The sequence below is a fragment of the Monodon monoceros genome, unplaced genomic scaffold (genome assembly GCF_005190385.1).
Source record: "Monodon monoceros isolate NGI ecotype Baffin Bay Population unplaced genomic scaffold, NGI_Narwhal_1 Super_Scaffold_18, whole genome shotgun sequence".
Taxonomy (NCBI): Eukaryota; Metazoa; Chordata; class Mammalia; order Artiodactyla; family Monodontidae; genus Monodon; species Monodon monoceros.
This window is the reverse complement of record NW_021703774.1, coordinates 74,514,801-74,538,139: the sequence shown is the minus strand read 5'-3', so window position 1 is coordinate 74,538,139 and position 23,339 is coordinate 74,514,801. Positions and strand designations below refer to the sequence as shown.

The 23,339-nt window shown below is 38.3% G+C and overlaps 1 protein-coding gene across 2 annotated transcripts in view; it reads left to right on the top strand.

The window, feature by feature from the left end:
* Positions 1-638: 638 nt before the first annotated feature.
* GPR89A (G protein-coupled receptor 89A) overlaps positions 639-23,339 on the top strand; it is a 42,853-nt gene continuing 20,152 nt past the window's right edge. Inside the window, exons 1-7 of one of the 2 annotated variants that reach the window (XM_029228415.1) lie at positions 639-843; positions 9,222-9,281; positions 10,687-10,790; positions 15,305-15,411; positions 16,565-16,666; positions 19,518-19,638; positions 20,285-20,365. In XM_029228415.1, the coding sequence (XP_029084248.1) occupies positions 802-843; positions 9,222-9,281; positions 10,687-10,790; positions 15,305-15,411; positions 16,565-16,666; positions 19,518-19,638; positions 20,285-20,365 (617 nt within the window). In that variant the 5' untranslated portion in view covers positions 639-801. The remainder of the gene's footprint in view (positions 844-9,221; positions 9,282-10,686; positions 10,791-15,304; positions 15,412-16,564; positions 16,667-19,517; positions 19,639-20,284; positions 20,366-23,339) is intronic. The other variant, XM_029228416.1, reaches the window with a different exon arrangement.

Here is a 23,339-nt window from a genome sequence, read left to right as displayed (position 1 = left end):
TCTTCGATTCCTTTCATCTGTCCTCATCTGGTGACTCACCTCTGAGCATTCTCCAATACATCTACTTGCCTCCGCGTGGTAAAAGAATGCAATACTCCAGGTGTGGTCTGATGGGCATCAAGTACAATGAGATGGATCACTCCCTTGTTAAAGATGGTGTGCTTTTATTGTTATCACATCAGAAATTTACTGGGTTAGCTATATTTGCTAAAACCTGCCTTTCCACTCTTCCCTCTTTATGCAGTTGTTTGTGGAGCCAAGTATAAGTTGTAACATCTAGAACACGATGCCTGATTTATGGTCTAACTCATTTTTTTTAAATGGTCTAACTCAATATAATAATAATCATTATTATTAACTTCATCTTATTAGCTATGACCATTATAAAATAAAATTACCACTTAAAATGTTAGCTCAGGCCCCACCTCCTTTAGCCTCAGAAATGGAAACGCTACCTTGCAATACATCTGCTTTTGAATTTTCAGACCACATTGTTGTATCCCGCCCCTTTTAGCCAGGCCACCTCTAATTAAGGCCCGCCCCCCAGAGCGGCCCCTCCCTGGCCCCTCCCCTGACCCTCAGCTCCTCAGCACCCGCCCACTCCTAGCCCGAGGCGGGAAACGCTGGACGTAGCTGCTGATTGGCTGGCTGGGGCGCAGCTTGATGGCGTCGGGCTGGCGAGCGGAGGTCCTGGCAGTGGCCCGCGGGCGACAGCTGCCAGTGTGAGGGGGCCCGTGGTCAGAGCGTGCTGTGGCCTTGGGGAGTGGGAAGTGGAGGCACGAGCCCTCCTTATACTTCGCCATGAGTTTCCTGATCGACTCCAGCATCATGATTACCTCCCAGGTGAGCCACCGCGTTCTGCCCCAGGACTCCTCAGCCTCCCTTTCCCGAGTCGTCTCCTCCGGGCCTCAGCGATGCGGGCTGGCCCGGGGTCTCGGTCTTCTCGCCCGCGGCCAGTGCCCGCCTCACCCATGACCAGAGCTCGGGGAGAGTGTGGGATTTGCTGCATCTGGTTCCCTGTCCCCCAGCTGTCAGGAGGCGTCCTGCGGCGGTCCGCGCCTCCCACCCCACCCCCAGGTTTTCCGTTCACTTTTGAGAGAGGTCAGGTGGCCTTAGCTCTCAGAGCGGATGCCATGAGAAGGGAGCTGCCCCCAAAGCGCCCCGAAGCTCTGGACTGCGCCGCTGATTCATGGATTAGGGAAGAGTGTGGTTCCGGGCGCGGAGGGAGCGACTCGCCAATCCCTGCTGGCTCCTGGGGACACGTGAGGGCTTTGCTGGTTTAGCTGTCAAATCCTGAATCCGGATGCGGAGAAATTTGCCGCCGTCACTTCAGAGATCTAATAAGTATCAGGTTTCGTTTGTACAGTAACACCTCCATCCTTCATCCTCTATTTGCTGCCCACGCTTTCGGATCTTTTCCTAACCCTCTTTCCTTCCCGATTGGCCACCTTCATTCATTCGTACAGTCAGCAAACTTTTATCGAGCATTATATAAAGTTCTGAGGATACAAACCTAAAATAAGACAGACTTGTCCCTGCTCTATAGAAACTTCATCTAGTGAGCCTTTTGCTTTTACCGTGTCAGTTCATTGAGTTACTCTGTTTTATTTTCTTCACAGCATTTATCATAGCACTGATATTTATGTATTTGTTTATGAATTTATTTTTTGAGATACATTCTTCATAGCTCTATCCTCCCTCCAAGTGTGAGCACTCAATAAATATTTGTTGGCCAACTGATAAAATTTGTAGAAGCTCAGACTACCTAATTACTGATCTTCCCTCCACCCCACCCCCATTTTTCCAGTAATTTAAAGTATTCTTTCTTAATTGTTCTTTTTTTTCAAGTGGCACATGACAGAAACTGTTCCTTCTGGGGGTTTAAAGTAAACTAAATCTTAGGGGTTTTTTTTTTTTCTGTTTTTGTATTGCTTTATCCTAATGCTTCTGTCTTCAGAGTGGAGCATTATCCTTGTTTCTTGAAAACCTTTTATTAAAACATTGTTTTATTAATATTTTATTAAAATGTTTTATTAAAACATTTTAGAGAGCATGAAACAAGGAACATCCTGATACAATTTTTTGTTTTTAAAATTACCATTCTTTGTAAGTTTTCATAACTATAGTTTTTATTGGCTGCATAATTTTCAAATGCATCAATGTACAAAAATCTGGACATGTAACTCTCTTGCTTTTCTAACTTTTCCAAGGCTTCCTGTTGCCCTTTATGACAACTCAGGGTTATTTTTAGCCCTAGTACCAACTCAAGAAAAATGACAATATTTAAGTAGCATTTTTTTCACTCAGAATAAAAATAAGACTGTCAGTGAGGAAATTGGCATTACATTATAACACTAAGATGGTTATAACCATTTTTAACGTGGATATAATTGATTGACAAGTTGAACCAAGAAAGTGGCTTTCTGATCTTGTATGCCATATAATACTTTAACTTTCACACATGCATTCACATGCAATATTAAATTTAATTCTCAAGCCTGCTCTTTACAAGTGAGGAACTAAGACCCAAAGAATCCTTTGTGTGGAATTGTTCTCTGTTCATATATTTATGTGGCTACTTCATCATCATTTAGGTATCAGTAAAAATGTCACTTCAGGGAGGCTTTACCTGATGCCCTACCCCCAGTCAAGGTAGCCTCCATTCCAGCCACCTTCTGTCTCATGTCCCAGTTTTAGTTTCTTCTTCATATCTATCACTTGTTTGTTTGTGTTCGTTAGATGCAAACTCCATGAGGTCCAGGATACTCTCTGTCTTGTTTCTGCTGTATTCCCCAGCATCTAGATCAGTTTCTGGCACATAGTAGTCCTAGTAAATATTTAATAAAAAGCACCTTTCTGGAGAGGTGTGAGTACCTTAGAAACACCTTCCCCTCATTTTTCCTGTTTTGTATGAACTGAAAGATTTATTTGAAACGAAATCTGAAATCAGAGGTCACATATTGAAGCTGGTCTGCCTCAGGCAACATCCTGGTGTAGAGATTGTCACAGGATAAAGTTCACATCCTTAATGTGGCTTATGGGGTCTCTTATGATGAGACCCAGCTCTTACCTCTTCACTTCAGCCTTGGCCCTCACCATTTCTCACTTCAATTTATAACACACTAGCCTTACTAAACTTCTTTTCGTTCCTTAACCTGGCCATGCTACCATGCCTCCAGGTTTCCACCAGTCTGTTCTCTTTCTGGACCTTTTCCCCATATCCCTCCACTTCTTTCTCCTGGCTAACTCCTATTCAGCCTTCAGATCTCAACATGGATATCCAAAAAACCTCTTCCAGACTGGACTAGATGTCCCTATACATGTTTTCCTAGTACCCTTTGCCCGCTTCACTTATAACAGCACTATCACATTGTTTCATAATTACTTGTCTATCTCCTCCATAGATTATAAATTCCTTAAGGCAGTGTCCATGCTCTCTTGTTTGCCATTCTACCCCTAGGGCCTGGCACGTATTAGACACTAATAAATATTTGTTAAATAAATAAAAGTGTAAATAAATGATCCAAGAAAGGGATCTTTTATTGTCAGTTCTTTAATAACTGTCCTGCCAATGGCCATCTATTTTTTTCAAATCTGTAGCTAATTTTCAATGTAGGAGTTATTTTTTGTAAAAGCAACTGTTATCTAACCTCTGTTTTCAGCCTTCTCTACAGTCGTAAGACTTATCAGTTCCAAAGTACACTCTTAAGTCCCAAGGTCAAGACTGCACAATTTCAAAAATATTCTTTTTGAATAAGAGCTGTGCACTTTCTATTTTATTTGCAAAAATGTTTGAAATCGCTTTTACCTTTTGTATGCTTTTTAGATCCTCTGTAATCTTGCCAGAATTCATATTAATCTTGGACTTCTTGAATTCTCCTGGTATTTTTTTATATTAGTTGTGTAAAACTCTTTTTAAGTGTTTCTTCAATGTGAAAGGAGCCCACAATGAAATATAAAGGTATGTATCTCTTTCTCTTTTTCTTCCGTTTCCCACCCCCTCATATAGACTTACCAATTTCACTTGTTTTCTTTTCCTTGTCTAAATCCCATTTCAGAGTGCTCTTAGTGAAATATTTTATTCTTTTTTCATCCATCTCCACCATATACACTACTCCCTAAATTTCTAACTTCTCCATCTGTAGTCATGACTTCATTTAAATATGGCCTCTAAACTATAAATTTAAATGTCTCCACTGGTAATGCTTTTCTTTTTTTAAGATGTTGGGGGTAGGAGTTTATTAAATTTATTTATTTTTGCTGTGTTGGGTCTTCGTTTCCGTGCGAGGGCTTTCTCTAGTCGTGGCAAGCGGGGGCTACTCTTCATCGCGGTACGTGGGCCTCTCACTATCGCGGCCTCTCTTGTTGCGGAGCACAGGCTCCAGATGCGCAGGCTCAGTAGTTGTGGCTCACGGGCCTAGTTGCTCCGCGGCATGTGAGATCCTCCCACACCAGGGCTCGAACCCGTGTCCCCTGCATTAGCAGGCAGATTCTCAACCACTGCGCCACCAGGGAAGCCCCTGGTAATGATTTATAATAGCCAAAGGATCTCCCAGGTAGTCTAGGGGTATTTTCTCCTAATCTATTCACCCTCTTTCTTTTCTACTCGGTCTGGATTCATGGATCCAAGCTACTTTCTCATACCCTCTTGTTTCTTTACCTACGTATAAAAGTCCACGCTCGGATCACTGCTATAGTTTGTCTACTACTAACTCAGGGGCCTAAAGCCTTCTGTAGAAAATCATACAACTGTGCAGATTGCCAATGCCATAAGTTTACGGACACCCTTAGCTCACTGAATCATTTTTTTTCTTGACTTTAATCGGCTGCTTGTTTCCTTCCCCTCATAATTTCTCTGAGTCTTTATCACTCTTTTCAAAGCTCCCTTTTCCATTTTCACCTCTCCTACTCTTAGCAGACCACCTTGCCTCCTACTTTATCAACAAAACTGAGGCCAAGAGGTATGAGCTCCTTCTATTTCCTATATCTTAATCTAAGCAGTTATTTATATCCGCAACCATTCCCAATTCCTTTCCTCCCATGTGAGAAAATAAGGTGCCCCTTACTCCTGTTTAAGGCGATGTTTTCCACCTGTGCCTTTGATCATGGAGGAGCTTATTGGGAAGTGGTTAAAAGCACAAGTTTTGGAGTCGGCCACCCCGACTTCAGCTTGAATCCTGATTCCGAAACTTACTATAAATGGGTTAACTTCTGTTAAGCCTCAGCTTTCTCTGTAATGAAGACAATCAAACTACCTTATCTGGTTTTCATGATTAATGAGATTGCAAGGCTAAGCACTTAGAGTTCCTGGAATATACCACATGGTCAGTAAAAGGTAGCTGTTGCTAATAATAATAAATTAATAACATCATCAACTCACCTCCAGTGTTCTATCAGTTCCTTCTCATATTTGTTTATCTCTTTACTGCTTTCTTCCCCTTGGCCTGTAAATGTTTCTCTTTACCCCACATGCTTCTTTAGGCTACTCTCTGTTTTCTCTCTGTCTCATTCTTGGCTGTCCCTTGGGTGATTTGTGTTTATTGTCTCTACTGCCTTACCCACCCCCGCCCCCCCTCCCCGCCGCAGGCATCCCCAGCCCACTAGAGTCTGGTTGCTGCCTCCACCTCACTACTCAAACTGTTTTCCAAAGGTCAGCGTTGACCTACAAGTTACCAAGTCCTTTGAGCATTTTCAGTGCTGGTTCTATTGCCCGTCTCTGCTTCATTTAACACTCCTTTAAACTCTATTTCCTTGGTTTCAGGATACCACGGTGTCCTGGTGCCTATTATTTCTCTGACCATTCCTCCTCTGTCTCCTTCCTGGTCTCTTCTTCCCATTCCTTCCCTCTACTGTTTTCTTCCTGGCATATTGCCTTCTTCACTCTACATACTATTCCTGGGTGATCTCATATTCTTTGGTGGTTTCAGCTCTTAGGTGCATCTCAGCCCTACCTTCCTAATCTGTATTTTATGTCAATTTGGATTGCCCTCAAGCACTTAGCACATCTAAAAGTGAATCCATCATAGTCCTATCTCCCACCCTCATTCCCAAACCTTTGTTTTCTTGCAGTAGTCTTTATGTAAAGTGGGTGGCCTCACTCTTCATCCTGTATCCCTAACTAGTCACTTTTGATTCCTCCCTGCTGATTTTACCTTCTAAGTACTCAGATCTGTTGCCTCCTCTCTAACCACCGATGTCTTAATTCAGGCCTTTATCATCTTTCATCGGGACTGCTGCAACAACCTCCTATCATGTTTCTTTTTCTACAGTGTTGTTTCCCTCAAATAGCTACCATAATGCTCTATACAAAATAAACCCAGCCATGTCTTTTCTGTATTTAAATAACTCCTCATCACCTACAGACTATGATCCAAGCTCTTTACAGTGGCCTCCAGGGCTTTCAGTCATTAGTTCTCTGTTCCTTCTCTCTTAGCCTTATTTTTAACCACTTCTTTCTTTGAATTTTATCTTCCAGCAGCACCAAACCGTGTGTAGTTACCAGTATATACCATACTATCGGGTTGGCCCAAAAGTTCGTTCAGGTCTTTCTGTAACATAACATCTTATGGAAAAACCCGAACGAACTTCTGGGCCAACCCAATATTTCTTACCTTTGTGCCTTTACTCATGCTCTTTGCTGTCTGAAAAGAAAGCCCTGTCCTTCTACCCCCACTACCTGTCTTTTACCTGCCTAATTCTTTTTCATCTTTTAAGAGTGTTTGTTTGTTTAATATTTTAGGGATGGTGGAAACCTTTGAGTGTGTGGTGAATACCTTGGAACCTCTCTCTAGAGAAATGCATATAACCCCCAAATTTGCACATGATATCAGGTTTTAACCCTAAATTAAATCCTCCTTCATTCTAAGGTATTATCATCCCCAGAAAAATGTGTCCTAACCCCCTGCCAGATTGGTTTAGTTTCCCTCTTTCATATTCTTTTACAATATCATGTGCATGTCTCACATTATGATTATTTAGTGTCTTTGCCACTATACTATACCTCCTTGAGGGTAGTAACTATCTTACTCATCTTTTTGTCCCCAGCACCTAGCACAGCACATAGAAGTTATTACCAAAAAATTGAGATTGAATGTTCCTGAAGAACAAAACATCTTTCACTGTGGACCATTTATCCATTCAGCAAACATTTATGGAGAGCCTGCTATGTGCCAGGCATTGTGCTGTGTGCTGAAGATACAAAGATTAACAAGACAAACATGATCCTTATCCTCACAGAACTTACAGTCTAATGCCTTTTTAAAAAGCATGTATTTGGACTTCCCTGGTGGCGCAGTGGTTGGGAGTCCGCCTGCCGATGCAGGGGACACGGGTTCGTGCCCCCGGTCCAGGAGGATCCCGCATGTCACAGAGCGGCTGGGCCCATGAGCCATGACCGCTGAGCCTGCGCGTCCGGAGCCTGTGCTCCGCAGCGGGAGAGGCCGCAGCAGTGAGAGGCCCGCGTACCGCAAAAAAAAAAAAAAAGCGTGTATTTAAATTAGACATTAAAAAACTGTGTGGTGAGTGCTTTGGTAAGGGAAATACAGGGTAGAATAGGATTATATAAAAAGAGCAAGTTACCTGTATTTGGGAGACCAGAGAAGGCCTTCAAGAGGTAGTAATAATTAAGTTGCGATCTGTAGGATAAGTAGGGAGGGGACTGGAGAGAAGTTCCATCAGAGGATAACATCTGCCAAGGTCTTGGTATGAAAGAATGTTGTATCTAAAGAAGCAAAAGCAGTTCCATGTGGCTGAAAATATGAATTTGGTGGGTAAGAGGGACACAACAAGAGGAGGAGGAGTCTGCTAAACCATGCTCAAAAGTTCACACTTGCTCCTAAACTCAGTGGGAAGGCATAAAAGATTTTTTTTTCTGAAATAATGCCATTTGCAGCAAAGTGGATGGGCCTAGAGATTATCATACTAAGTGAAGTAAGTCAGAAAGAGAAAGACAAATACCATATGATATCACTTATATGTGGAATCTAAAATATGATGCAAATGAACTTTTTTATGAAACAGAAACAGACTCACAGACATAGAAAACAAACTTATGGTTACCAAAGGGGAAAAGGGGTGGGGGAGGGATAAATTAGGAGTTTGAGATTAACAGATACAAACTACTATATATATAAAATAAACAACAAGGTCCTACTGGATAGCACAAGGAACCATATTCAATATTCTGTAATAAGCCATAATGGAAAAGAATATGAAAAAGAATATGTATATATATGTGTAACTGAACCATTTTGCTGTACACCAGAAACTAACACACCATTGTAAAGCAACTATAATTTAAAAAAAATGTTATTCTTCAATAAAGTTCCTAGCCAATATAAGAAGAAAAGAGGAGTTGTGTCAGAGTGTGTGTATGTAGAGAAAGTTCTATTTACCAGTGGAAAACAAATGAGCTTTAGAAAGCTGAACAGAGCTGTCATGTGGCTACTGTCTCTGATGCCAGCTTGAACCAAAACTGACAACGTGAGATCCTGCGATCTTTTGGCTTTATACTGAGATGGAAACCACTTTAGTGGATTAGGCAAGATGGTGGAGAATCAGAGAAAGGTCCATGAAGGAAAACATATAGAAAATATCACTCTGTCTACTACTTTCCTTTTTATTTTTTTGCGGTACGTGGGCCTCTCACTGTTGTTTGCGGAGCACAGGCTCCGGACGCGCAGGCTCAGCGGCCATGGCTCACGGGCCTAGCCGCTCCGCGGCATGTGGGATCTTCCCGGACGGGGGCACAAACCCGCGTCCCCTGCATCGGCAGGTGGACTCTCAACCACTGTGCCACCAGGGAAGCCCCACTACTTTCCTTTTTTAAAAAAAATCTTAAAAATAACTCCTTTTCCTTGAAGTTGTTTTGTTTTTCTAAATACTTGTGAGCAAGAATCATCTGTAAGAAGCAAGTTTCAGTGACTCCTTTTTTGTTTGCTAATTTCTCTGGCTCATAAAATGATTATCATAAGATTACAGGAAAAATATATACTTTAATTTTTTGTCTAACTTAAACAAGGATAATTTCAAAAATTGAAGAGCCTTTCAACATCTAGTCCCAGTGTTGAGGACTTTAATAAGTAGATCTTATATGGGTGGATGTCGTCTTTAATCTCTGAAATAAGCTATTTAGTTAGGCGACCTTTTATCGTAAAATAGTCTGTAGAAGACATTTATCAAAAGATTATGTATATTGACCTTCTATCTTCTTTCTCCCCCAGATATTTTTCTTTGGATTTGGGTGGCTTTTTTTCATGCGACAACTGTTTAAGGACTATGAGGTGAGAAGAGATCATTTTGATTATGCTAATATTATATGAATTTAGATTGTTTTAAATGAGACAAGAAAAATACCTCCATTAAAGAAAAATCATGTTCGAGAAAGACAAATATCATATGATATCACTTATATGTGAAATCTAAAGAAAATGATACAAGTGAACTTATTTACAAAACAGAAGTAGACTCACAGACGTAGAAAACAAACTCACGGTTACCAAAGGGGAAAGTGGGGGGTTGGGGGGGGTAAACTGGGAGTTTGGTTTTAACAGATATACACACTACTATATATAAAGTAGATAAACAACAAGGACCTACTGTAGAGCACAGGGAACTGTAGTCAGTATCTTGTAATAACCTATAATGGAAAGGAGTCTGAAAACGTGTATATATATATATATCTGAATCAGCTGTACACATGAAACATTGTAAATCAGCTATACTTCAATTAAAAACAAAATGAGTTATGCTTGAACTTCCATGACCTGTGATGGTCAAGAAAAAAAAAGAAAAATCACGTTTACTCCCAAGATGGGAAGTTTTTGCCACTATATAATTCTTAAATTGGAGAATATAATCAAGCTTAGTTGATTATTTTTTTTGAGGCAAATTGTGTATAGCCCAGGAGCCAGGATCAAGAAATACCACGCCTTAGTCATATCAGTATATATACCAGTAGCAGATAGTTCTTCTTTGGGAGAGAATTTAACTTATAATGTCTCATAAATATGCTCATTCATTTGGTGTCTGGCCTTCAGTGTTAATTACCAATTGTACATCCTAAGTTAATACCAAATTCTAAGGTTGGTTGGATTCGTATCTTAAGCCTTGAATTCAGAAAGACAACAGCCTACACTGGACATTTCCTAATTAATCTTCCTCATTTAGTAATAAGCTCAATGGTCATGGACTATCTGGGGTCATTTCTAGTATGTTCTCCATTAAACTTCCCCAGGGAGTTTGAGTTATTGTCTGAAATAGCCCAGAATTCCAGAGATTCTGTTCTGCTCAATACTTTAAGGCCTCCTAGGGAAGGTTCTAAAACTGGTCCAAGGTCTGCAGAATGTTGCAGTAACCCTTTTAGCACTAACCTGTATATATAAATCTGTAATTTTTTTTGTCAGTGTGCATGAGGAATTCTAAATGCTGCTTCTGACCCTGTCACTTCATCTTCTTGTGCTTTAAATTTTTCATCCACAGGAGGAGGATGATAATAGTGACCCATGAATTAGAAGTACCACCTACTTTCATCTATTTCTTTGGCTCCAGACTAGTTACTGTCATGGCCCTGTTTCTAATAACTTGAGAATTTCCTTAATATAAGTTTTCTGACTTGTAACCAGAAGGTTATCAACTCAATATTTCACATAAAGAAGTGACTTTTAGTCTCTATTTGACTTTTAACAGGTGCGTCAGTATGTGGTACAGGTGATCTTCTCTGTGACTTTTGCATTTTCTTGCACCATGTTTGAGCTCATCATCTTTGAAATCTTAGGAGTATTGAATAGCAGGTGAGTAAGAGTACTAATTAGCTATCCTCTTAAAGAGACCTATGTTACTTTCTTTATGGTGCAAGATTTACTGGGATCCCATATCTGAAAAAATGTGTCTGATATGGGGTTAATATCCAAAGCATATAAAGGACTCATATAACTAAATAGCAAGAAAACCAAATAATCCAATTTAAAAATGGGCAAAGGACCTGAATAGACATTTTTCCAAAGAAGATTTACAGGCCAACAGGTACATGAGAAAATGTTCAACATTACCAGTCATTAGGGAGATGCAAATTAAAACCACAATGAAAACAGTAAAACCACACCTCAGATCCGTTAGAGTGGCTACATCAAAAAGACAAAAGAGGGCTTCCCTGGTGGTACAGTGGTTAAGAATCCGCCTGCCAATGCAGGGGACACGGGTTTGAGCCCTGGTCTAGGAAGATCCCACATGCCATGGAGCAACTAAGCCAGTGTGCCACAACTACTGAGCCTGCGCTCTAGAGCCTGTGAGCCACAACTACTGAGCCTGCACGCCACAACTACTGAAGCCTGTGTGCCTAGAGCCCATGCTCCGCAACAAGAGAAGCCACTGCAATGAGAAGTCCACGCACTGCAATGAAGAGTAGCCCCCTCTCACCACAACTAGAGAAAGCCCACATGCAGCAGCAAAGACCCAACACAGCCAAAATAAATAAATAAATAAATTTTTCAAAAAATTAAAAAAGACAAAAGATAACAAATAGTGGTGTGGATGTGGAGAAAAGGGAACCCTTGTGCACTGCTGATGGGATTGTAAATTGATATAGCCACCATGGAAAACAGTGTGGAGGCTCCTCAAAAAACTGAAAATAGAGCTACCATATGATCCAGCAATTCCACTTCTGGAAATATATCCAAAGGAAATTAAAACACTGACTCGAAAGAGTATCTGCACCCCATGTTCATAACAACATTATTTACAATAGCCAAGATATGGAAAAAACCTAAGTGTCCATCAAAGGATGAATGGATAAAGTGTGGAATGTATATACAATGGAATATTATTCAATCATAAAAAATGAAAAAATCCTACCATTTGTGATAACACGGATGGACCTTGAAGGCATTATGCTAAGTGAAATAAGTCAGACAGAAAGACAAATACTGTATGATTTCACTTATATGTGGAACCTAAAAACAAAAATAAGAACACCAAACTCATAGAAAAAGAGATCAGATTGGTAGTTGCGAGAGGCGGGGTGTTTGAGGAGGGGGAATTGGAGGAAGGTGGTCAAAAGGTACAAATTTCCAGTTATAAGGTAAATAAGTTGTAGAACACTGCTGTGTGATATATAGGAAATTTAAGAGAGTAAATCCTAAGAGTTCTCAACACAAGGAGATTTTTTTTTTGTATCTATACGAGAGAATGATGTTAACTAAACCTTTTGTAATAATTTCGCAGCATGTGTAAGTCAAACCATCATTCTAGACACCTTAAGCTTATACAGTGGTCTATGTTAGTTATTTCTCAATAAAACTAGAAAATAAAATTTATTTTCACAACCTGGAAGTTTTACTGATATGTAAGCAGAGGTCAGCAACCTTCCTGTAAAGAGCCAGATAGTAAATATTTTAGGCTTTGTGGGCCACACCGTTTCTATTGCAACTACTCAGCCCTGCTGTTGTAGAGCCAAAGCAGCCATAGGCAATATGTAGTCAAATGGGTGTGACTGTGTTCCAGTAAAACTTCATTTATAAAAACAGGTGCCTGGCTGGCCATAAGTAGTGATCTAAGTAGTGTAGAAAGGACTATGACTCAAATAGTCTAAAACCAAAATTATTGTTTTTGGTAGCTGACGTCCCCCAACTTTTGACTCATTTATAATTAACAATCCCATATAGTAAGACACCTCACTCAGTTACTTGGATTTATATTCCTCAAATAGCTTATCTTAAAGAGTATGGAAGTAGCATTGCTAAAATCTCATTCTTCTTTAGGTGCTTTTTTGGGGGATTGGGTAGGCTGAGACATGTCTTCAGTTATACCTATTTTTTCATACTAACATTTGGTCCTACTATGTAACAGAATTATGGACCGTGATCATATATTATTACCTGTGCATTGACTATTCAGAATACTTTTCAAAGGAAAATCTTGGACCTGACCAAGAGTATTCTTTTGGCTCCTCTCTAAACAGAAGTGGTATAGCCTCCTATTCAAATATGTAATCTTGCTGGTATCCTTAATTTTCTCAAGAGAATGTTATTTTCTCAAGAGAATGTTATTTTACCCTCAGCTCAAATGACAGTTAAAATATATGGTTTGCTTTTAATTGGCAATATGGATTACACGTGTCATTTCAAACCCACTGCCTCCCAATATCTTTCAGAAACTTAGCTGAAATACTAAGTATGATTGCCTGGAGGATGTGCATATTGTTTGTTTCTCCATATGCTCAAAAGTGGGTAATCCAGATGAGCAAAAGCTGTCAGTTTATCTAAACCAAATGGTATTGGCTCTCTGTAGGATAGCCTTTACTGAATAGCTCTTTATTTTATGATTCCTGCCATCTACACTAAGGAGTAAGCAGAAGAAATAGCCCGCTGAAACTCATCAGTGTTTCTCTTGAAAGGATGTTGTGAAGAACATTGTTAATTGCCCTCATATTTTCTTCTTTATGAAATCTTTGGAGAAATTTCAATATGATCATGGTAATAATTCAGTAATAATAAATCAGTAGTAATTATGCTTACTTTATGTAATTTGTTTTTCTTACATGCACTATGATTTATCTAACTGATCAATTTTTCTATTTTACATTGACTATTAGAAAACGTAAAGCTAAATTTATGACCCACCTGTAGCAAGTTTCTAGAACTTTATGGTGAGCATTTTCATAATAACCATCAGGCCTGCCCTGATATTCTACCTATATTTTGCCACTGTTTTTCCTTCCTTATTTCCTTATAGTTTATTTCATCATCCTGTATTTTATATGTACTCATAAACCACTTAACCACTTAACCTTTTTTGAAACAAGGCCTAGTTTTAAGTAAGTTTAAAATCAATAAACTTGACACCATCGAGAAAGTGAACAGATATCCCACAAATTGGAGAAAATTTTTGTAAATCATGAATCTGCTATGGGACTTCAATCTAGAATATATAAAGAACTCTTATAACTCAATAATAAAAAGACAAATATCACAATTAAAAAATGGACAAAGGATCTGAATAGGCATTTCTCCAAATAAGGTATGCAAATGGACAATAAGCACATGAAAAGATGCTCAACATCTTTAGCCATCAGGGAAATGCAAATCAAAACCACAGTGTAATACCACTTGACACCCACTAGGATGGCTATAACCAAAAAGACAATAACAAGTGTTGACAAGGCTGTGGAGAAATTGGAACCCTCATTTGCTATGGCTAAGAGGTAAATGATACAGCCACTTTGCAAAATAATGGCAGTCTTCAAAAAATTAAATATAGAGTTATTATATAACCCAGCAATTCCACTCCCTGGTAGATACCTAAAGAGAAATTAAAATATGTCTACACAAAAAACTCCTATATGAATATTTATAGCATTGCTATTTATAATAGCTAAAAAGTAGAACAACCCAAATGTTCACCAACTAATGAATGGATAAACAAGATGTGGTATATTCATACAACGGTATGAATATTATTCAGCCATAAAAAGGAATGAAGTATCGATAGATGCTACACATTGTTGAACCTTGAAAACATTATGCTAAGTTAAAGAAGTCAGTCACAAAAGATCACATATTACATGATTCCACATACATGAGATGTCCAGAATATGTAAGTCCATAGAGACAGAGAGTATATTGGTGGTTTCCTAGGGCTGGGGAGGTTGAAAGGAAAGGGGAGTGATTGCTAATGGGTACTGGGTTTCATCATGGAGTGAGAAAAATGTTCTAAAATTGATTGTAGTGATGGTTGCACAATGATGTGACTATACTAAAAACCATTATATTGTACACTTTAAACATGTGAATTATGTCTCAATAAATTGTTATAAAAAGAAGCCCTAAAAATATTTTAATCAATAAGTAAAATATATTTTATAAGCAGTAGTAAAAGTGGTCATGCAAATCAGATGTTTATACTGAGAGTACAGAAGAAGTATTTATGTGTCTTTATAACACATATTAACATTTATTTTCTTTTAACTCATATTGAAATAGGACTCCCACTGGTAAGTGAAACAAGTCATTCTACCAATAATATATATTGATAAATGTTATTATATATTGTCTATGAATATGACTAGAGCATTAACATACTCAATTTAATAAGTAAAATTCTTAGGAGGTTAAGATGGTCATATATACCTTTCAGAACTTTGTATTTTTTAATCTCTATAAATGAGCAGATAGTAACAACCTAGTTGACTAATTAGATGGGATATATTCAGTATTGAGTTCAAAGAGCAAGAGATCCTTTGGAAGACTAAAGAGAGTGAAAGTAGCTGCCCTCTTCCCCTCCTAGTGATGTTCTTTGACATTTGTTTCAGCTCCCGTTATTTTCACTGGAAAATGAACCTGTGTGTAATTCTGTTGATCCTGGTTTTCATGGTGCCTTTTTACATTGGCTATTTTATTGTGAGCAACATCCGACTATGTGAGTATTTTACCCTCATGTCAGCACATAAGATGAGTATTCTTAGGGATTGAGGGTGTAGAGAGTTTCATTTCTATATTACTTTCAGTAGCTACTGTTGTTTGAGGGCACCTCATACACAGCATCTTTAAAAGATTGGTACAAGGGGCTTCCCTCGTGGCACAGTGGTTGAGAGTCCGCCTGCCGATGCAGGGCACACGGGTTCATGCCCTGGTCTGGGAAGATCCCACATGCTGCGGAGCAGCTAGGCCCGTGAGCCATGGCCGCTGAGCCTGCGCGTCTGGAGCCTGTGCTCCACAATGGGAGAGGCCGCAACAGTGAGAGGCCCACGTACCGCAAAAAAAAAAAAAAAGATTGGTACAAAATAAATGCTGAATGAATGATTAGGTTATTTGTCCTGCCACAGCTTTATTTGTTTCTACTATAATATCTTTCCTTTCATTTTTCCAATGCAGGGTACTATTTGTACTTTCTGATTTGTACTGGGAATTGTTATTAGTACTTTATCAGAAAATGACCTTTTTCCCCCCTTTAACTGTCATTTTAAAAGACTTCCTGCATTCTTAATTTATTTATCTATTTATTTTTGGCTGCATTGGGTCTTCGTTGCTGCACGCAGGCTTTCTCTAGTTGCGGGGAGAGAGGGCTACTCTTTGCTGTGGTGCAGGGGCTTCTCATTGCAGTGGCTTCCCTTGTTGCAGAGCACAGACTCTAGGGCACGCGGGCTTCAGTAGCTACAGCGCAAGGGCTCAGTAGTTGTGGCTCACGGGCTCTAGAGCACAGGCTCAGTAGTTGTGGCGCACAGGCTTAGTTGCTTCACAGCATGTGGGATCTTCCTGGACCAGGGCTCAAGCCCGTGTCTCCTGCATTGGCAGGCAGATTCTTAACCACTGCACCACCAGGGAAACCCAAGAATTCTTGCATTCTTAAAAAAAAAGAAATGTCTCCCCTAACTCAACCCACATCTTAATTTCAGCCAAATTTCTCTTATGATGGTAAGAGGTTTAGAAAACAATTTCTAAAACTTATATTGTTCCATCATTCATTTGCCAAGTGAGCAAGCCAACCAAATATTAATTAGAATGATCCCATAAACTTATGTAGAGAAAGCTCTTTATCATATATCTATTTCACCTTGTCTCCTCTTTCTTAGTGCATAAACAGCGACTGCTTTTTTCCTGTCTCTTATGGTTGACCTTTATGTATTTCTTCTGGAAACTAGGAGATCCATTTCCCATTCTCAGCCCAAAACATGGTGAGTGTATATGTGGTGGGGAGAGGGAAAGTGTTGTTTATAATTTTCTAATTTGAAAAAATCAATTTTGAGTTATAAATATCAAATATACATACACATAGTAAATATATAGTAAATATATAAACACATAGTTGCCAATTGTGATTATTATCATCACGGAGCAAACAGGTTGCTATGGTAGAGAATAATGCAGATAAGGATATCAAATTTAATGCAAGGCCTTAGCGTCAACCTTTCTGAGGAGGTGGTATTCAAGCTGAGATTTAAAGGACAAGATCAAAGGTAGACCCAGCAGGAAGGCACAGGAAACATCATGTAAAGCCCTGAGGTAAAAAAAGACTGGTGTATTCAAGAGTGAGTAAGAGACAGAATGGAGACTAGTGGTATAGATTTTTTATTTGGGTGACTAGATAGCTGGTGATGTCATTTGCTGAGATAAGTAATACAGAAGAAGGAAGATAATTTTAGTTTGGGATATGTTGAATTTGAGTTGCCTGTGTGCATCTAAGTGATATTCAGTAGGTAATTGGATACACAAGTCAGGAACTTAGGAAAAAGGTATGGATTTATCTGTCCTCTTGGAGATAATTTCAGGAATCTGAAAAGTTAGACGTCAGCTAAATGCCATTAGGTGAGACTGGGGAAACAGGCAAGATCATCCAAGGAAAATGTATAGACAGAAATGAAAGAAGGAATTCTGGCCCGTGCAGAGCAAAAAAAAAAAGACCAAGAAAAAGCAAGTAGAAAAGGAAATGGGAAAACCAAGGGAAATGGTGGTATGAAAGCCAAGAAAGGAAAATAATTTTAAATAGGAATGATTCAATGTCATAAATGATTAAATAAAACAAGGATTGGAAAATGTTGTTGAATTTTGCAACCAGAAGAAAATTTGTGACCATATTATAATAATGGCTAAGAGTCCAAGCTCTAGAGCTAGACTGTTTGGGTTTTAATCCTGACTCTGCCCCTTGTTAGCTGTGTGGCCTTGACTAAGTTACTTGACCTCTCTGTGCCTCCATTTCCTCATCTGTAAAATGTGATATTCAATAATATCCACCTCATAGGGTTGTTATGAGGATTAAATTAATTGTAAGTAGAATACTTAAAACAGTACCTGTTATATAACAGGTGCTTGGTGAGTGTTACCTATTCTATTGTCATTACAATTATTAATGAAAGTACTTTTCATTGGGTGAAGAAGAATGGGTTAAAAGCTGAATTGCAGCCAATTGAAGAATAAATGGAGGTGAAAGAAGCTTGGCTATTAAGGGGTAGATAGAGAGGATTGGTAACTGGATGTAAACTCAAGGCCAAGGACAGACTTTTTCTTAGGAAAGAGGCTTGAAACTGAAAGGAAAGAACCAGCAAAGGAGGAAAGATTGAAGATATGAGAGATAAGAGGACAGGAAATGGAACAAGATTTTGGAGGAGGTGGAAGGGAAATTAGATCAAAAGCGCAGGTAGAGAAGTCTTAGCTTCGGACACCGTCTTGTTCTGAGGGGGGCAAGTTGGAAGGATGATTACAGATGCAAATATTTATAGTAGAATGAAGGTAGTTTATGTCTAATAACTTCTTTCTTATATAATAAGCACATTAGCTAAAAAGAACAGATTGGAAAAATGAGTTAGTATCTGCTGAGGGGTAGGGGGAGAAATGGCTGACCAAGGGGGAGAAAAGGATTCCTTAGTAGTGTGTGATTTCTGTTAAGACTGGAGACCATACACCTGTAATGGTATCAGTGTCAGTATGCATTCTAGCAGTTTGGGGCAGCTCAGTCATGGGCACAGGGAAGGCAGAGTGTTAGACTGATCCAGAGTTGGGAGTTTGCAGGATCAGTGCTCCAGGAGAAGAGTAGAGGACTGAAAGTCCTGGAGAGAGAAGTTAAAGCAAACAAGCTTGGAGTCCAAGCTCAGCAAAGAAGGAAATGGAAGGTTGGAGGAGGCAAAAGATTAGAGACCAGCAGTCATAATGACCTCTAAAATGGTGTAGTGGAAATACAGGCACAAGAGGACTCAAATATTGGAAGTTCAGCTTCAAAGCTAGTAGAATTCCTGAATGGCAGCTCTGGCATTAGGCCTTAGGAGTGGTTGGCTGAAGTGATTCTATCCTAGAAACAGGAAGTGAAAACAAACTTAAACTAGTTTTTTTCTGTGACACTAAACTTCCTGAGTTATTCTTAGCATTGCTTTCTCTCATGTATCCCCAATACATCAACAATAGCATTTATTTTAACTACCAAGTTGATTTTCAGCCTTCTCAAATAATAGGAAACAATTGATAATTAGAATACAACTGAGTATCAAAAACTCACATACTTACATTTGAATTACTCATTCTATAAATTCAGCCCATTTATTAGATGCATTATGTGTGTATTGATGGCAAAAATGAATAAGACAAAGGTAGGTAAAGAGCTTATGACATTAGGGGAAAATGTATAGATTGAAGTTAACTATAGTAAGAAGTAGTATCTGCTATTTATACTTTTCCAGCAGATTTGCTTTCCTAATTTTTTTGCCAAACCTTTTACTAAAAGTACTACCTTACTTTGTTAGAGTTCACACTACCTTGAATAAATAGACAATAAGTGTTACTTATAACTGTTGTTATTATTATTATTTTACTATTACCATTACCCAAGAATAGAATGATTCTGGAAGCATTTGAGATAAGAAGAAAATCAATAGACATATTTATTAGAGAAAAATCTACATATTAATAATTAAAATTTAGCTTATGTAAGTTAGCTAAAAGTAATGGTTGCTGTTTTCAGTGATGTTTCCTTTTGCTGTGCAGGTGAAAGCCGTTTTACCTGTATCACCTGACATTAATGTGCTTTGATATTTTTAGGGATCTTGTCCATAGAACAACTCATCAGCCGGGTAGGTGTGATTGGGGTGACTCTCATGGCTCTTCTTTCTGGATTTGGTGCTGTCAACTGCCCATACACTTACCTGTCCTACTTCCTCAGGTAACAAGAGTTTTGTCTCTTTTCTTTTTTCCCATTACTTATTAATACATATGTCACATCGTGCCACCATCATTAATACTTAAATATTAGATCTATGACACTGCCTTTTTACTCTTCTCTGTCCTTATGGGCATTGACCTAGGAATCTTTCAAATAAGTCTTATCACTTATATTGCTTGCCCTTGTTATTTGTCCTACATTTATTTATTTTTAAAATGGCAATTTCAATCTGATCTTCTCCACCCCCTTTTCACCCCCACTTTTTAAAGACACATTTTTAGTGGACAGCAATGTGAGCTAGTCTCAACTTCAGCAAATCAGTTCCTCCCAAAAGTAGAACAGTAGTTGACAATGCCAAGTTAAAACTGTGCATACACGTATATCCTAAATGTCACTGGATCAAAGTTAAGCAAGTCTATAAGAGAGCTAGTTACCTTCCACTTCCCTGAGGCCCCAGAAGAATTAGCTATTAAAAAATGACAACAAAAACATTTTTGCTTATTATAGTTATTTTAATATTCCTCAGAAAAAATACAGTTCCTTGAATTATAGGGTAACAATTGAGGTTTATGTGTTTCTCCAGCTGCCTTGTATTATGCCCAGGGATGGAACCCAAAACTTTGCTAACAGCTTGTGCTTATTATAGGAATGTGACTGACACAGATATTGTAGCCCTGGAACGGCGACTACTCCAAACCATGGATATGATCATAAGCAAAAAGAAAAGGTAAGATATCAGCACATTAATGCTGTTAGAATTTTTCAACAAGGAAATTTGACATGAATTGGTGCTAACAGGGAATTTCATCTCATTTCATTTTTAAGTTAGGGAACCATCAAAGACTTAGTGTCTAATCTTATGTGAAAGAAAATTTTCAAATTCAACCTTAGTTCCTAACTTTAGATAAATTCTCTTGAGATAAATTTTATAATAACTTTTATATTTGAAGGTATTCTACACTGGATGTTTTAAAAGTCTATTGTGCTACATTTTTACAAACTTTTTCATGCCTTATTTCAACTTCCCTTTCTCCAACTACTTTAAAAAATCCTTCAAGTCTTCCAGCTATTGTTGTTGTTTTTATTATTTAAAAACTACTTTTAAAATGTATGTTTTCGAGGTGACATTTCTAGAAATCTGTATCACAGCGGGTAAAAGCATAGGCTCTAGATTCAGACTATCTGAATCTGAATCTTTGGCCTACAACTCACAGTGTGACTTTGAGCTAGTTGCTTTATTTCTTTATGTCTTGGTTTCCTTATCTGTAAAATGGAAATAATAATAATGAGTTGACTAACATGTAGAGTTCTTAGAACAGTGAACTATACATAGCCAGGGAAAACTATCTAACTTACTAATAATCTCAGCAGGACAATCATTTGGTTTTAATACTTTACCTTTATTTATTCATTCATATAGTCATTCACTTAATAATTATATAGAAAGCCTACTTTATGCGAGGCACTGTACTAAATGCTGAATACTACATAGAGATAGAATGATGAACGAGGTAATCAGTTCCTACCTTCATGAAGCTTATTGGTCTACTGTTTTTATTAGAGTTATTAGTACTCATATAAAAATGATGTCACAGAAGTTTTAAATTGCATGAGTGTTTTTCCATTTCATGTTTCTTCTTTCAACACTTTACTGCAGTAAGATACATAATCAAGTCAAAGAAGACTTAATATAAGAGAGAACAATAAACATTAGAATGATAAAGAGGTCCAGATTCACCAACTAATTATTTATCTCCATTTGTATACATCTTTACTAAGGGAGTGGAAGTAGATACACATGTGTATACATTTGTTTACTTATATATGTTTTGTTCACATTCATGCTCTACAGTTTATTTTACATGAATGAATATGAATGTAGATTTTTAGAATATAACAACAAGAGCAACATTGTTCAATATTAAAAGATACTTGTATAGGAACATACTATTTTGATTCCCATGGTCATTCTCCCTTGTACTATATTTATTTTATTTATATAGAGAGATGAATATAAAGTCATGACCCATGTCACTGTGGATGTGCACTTTTAAGCCATTTCATCGCTAGTCATGCTGAGGAATTGGCTCTGATCTATACATGTACCCCTATAGACCTTGTTAAGTCAGGGTCTGGGATGGTTTGTGGTCCTGCCGTAGGTCTTACTAATTTGAGTGGCTCTCAGAAGAATCAGCCTCCCAACTTAACCTGATTATCACAGTTCTTTACCCAGTGGAGCTAACAGGGCAGATAGACGGCTAACATGACAACACTGCGACCTTCGAGGTTCATACAATGTCCTTGCTATTTACCAAAATATTGAAAAAATGTTTGCAGAAACACTCGTAGTTGCAGAAGAGTAGTGACCAGAAAACATCTTTCAATTTAACAGCAGAGGGCCCTAGTGAGATGACATACACGAAAAATAGTATCTGTTATGTACAGAAAAGTTAATGGTTGAAAATGGGGGCAGGAAAGAGGCATACTGTCTTCTCACTTGGAACACTGAATAGAGGATAAGGTTTATAGTATTTGGAAAATATTCATCAAAAACCTAGTTCAGATAGTATAAATATGCTGAGTTAGTGATCAAAGCCTTTCAGCTTTTTTCAGTTTGAGAGAATTAAGTGACCTGTTATTTTGTTTTATTTTTCTGTTGACTTAGATTTTAAAGCTTTTGTTTTGGAGATCTATGATATAACTGAAGTATAGTCTTTTTTCACAAACAATATTAGTTTTGAAATTGTAGTTTTGTAGAAGATAAAAAATACAATTATGCAACTACACACCATGGCATAAGGAAAAGAACTTGAACTAGACAATCACTTTACAAGAAACTTGTTAAGTCATCTTGAGCAAATACTAAACTATCTCAGTTTTCTCATTTGTAAAATGGTGGGGTTAACTAAAAGGTCTCTAGGATCCCTTTCAACCCACAAATTCTGAATCTATACTTTTTCACACAGCTTATGACATACAAAAACAAAAAACCTAGAGTATGTAGAGTATGTAAAAGTTAATGCAAGCTATTACTATGAGGAAAAACCTTATCTCTACCCTTGAATTAGAAACAGGAAAAATTGTTAAAAACAAATATTCAAAGGCAATGGAAAATGAACAGAGACAGGTAGAAATTTGAAGAGTGTCAGGTAACTGCATGTTTGTGGTTTTCTTGCCTCGGAGTGCTCTTCAACCACTGCCCACTCAAGTATACAGATTGATAGAGTTCAAATCAGCAGAGTAACTGGAAAATTTAAAGGGAAAATTTTGGAAGCAAGAGAGATGCAGAAGGACTGAGATCTACAATCTACATATAAACTCTGCCCAAATCCCTGCCTCATCACTAAACTATGCATGTGTAGAGGAAATACCAGAGAGCTGAGAAGTAGGCGGAAACTAGAAAGGGGTCTACCCTTGAAAGACAGCATTGCCTCTTAATGAGATTTGCAAGTTCGTTGTGTCTTTGACTGAGTGCATTGTCTGAACAGTATGTAAGTTAGACATTGTTGGATGACAGAAAGTGACAGGTATGTAAGTTAGACAAGTTGGATGACAGAAAGTGAAATTCTTACTTGGCTTGAGGTGTCAGAAGGTACAACTCAGGACTGGCAAAGCAATTAGAAATTTAGGAGGGATCCCTAGAAACAAAGGGACCACAGAGAGGGTAAGCAAGGCCTAAAATCTGATTATAAAATCTGCCC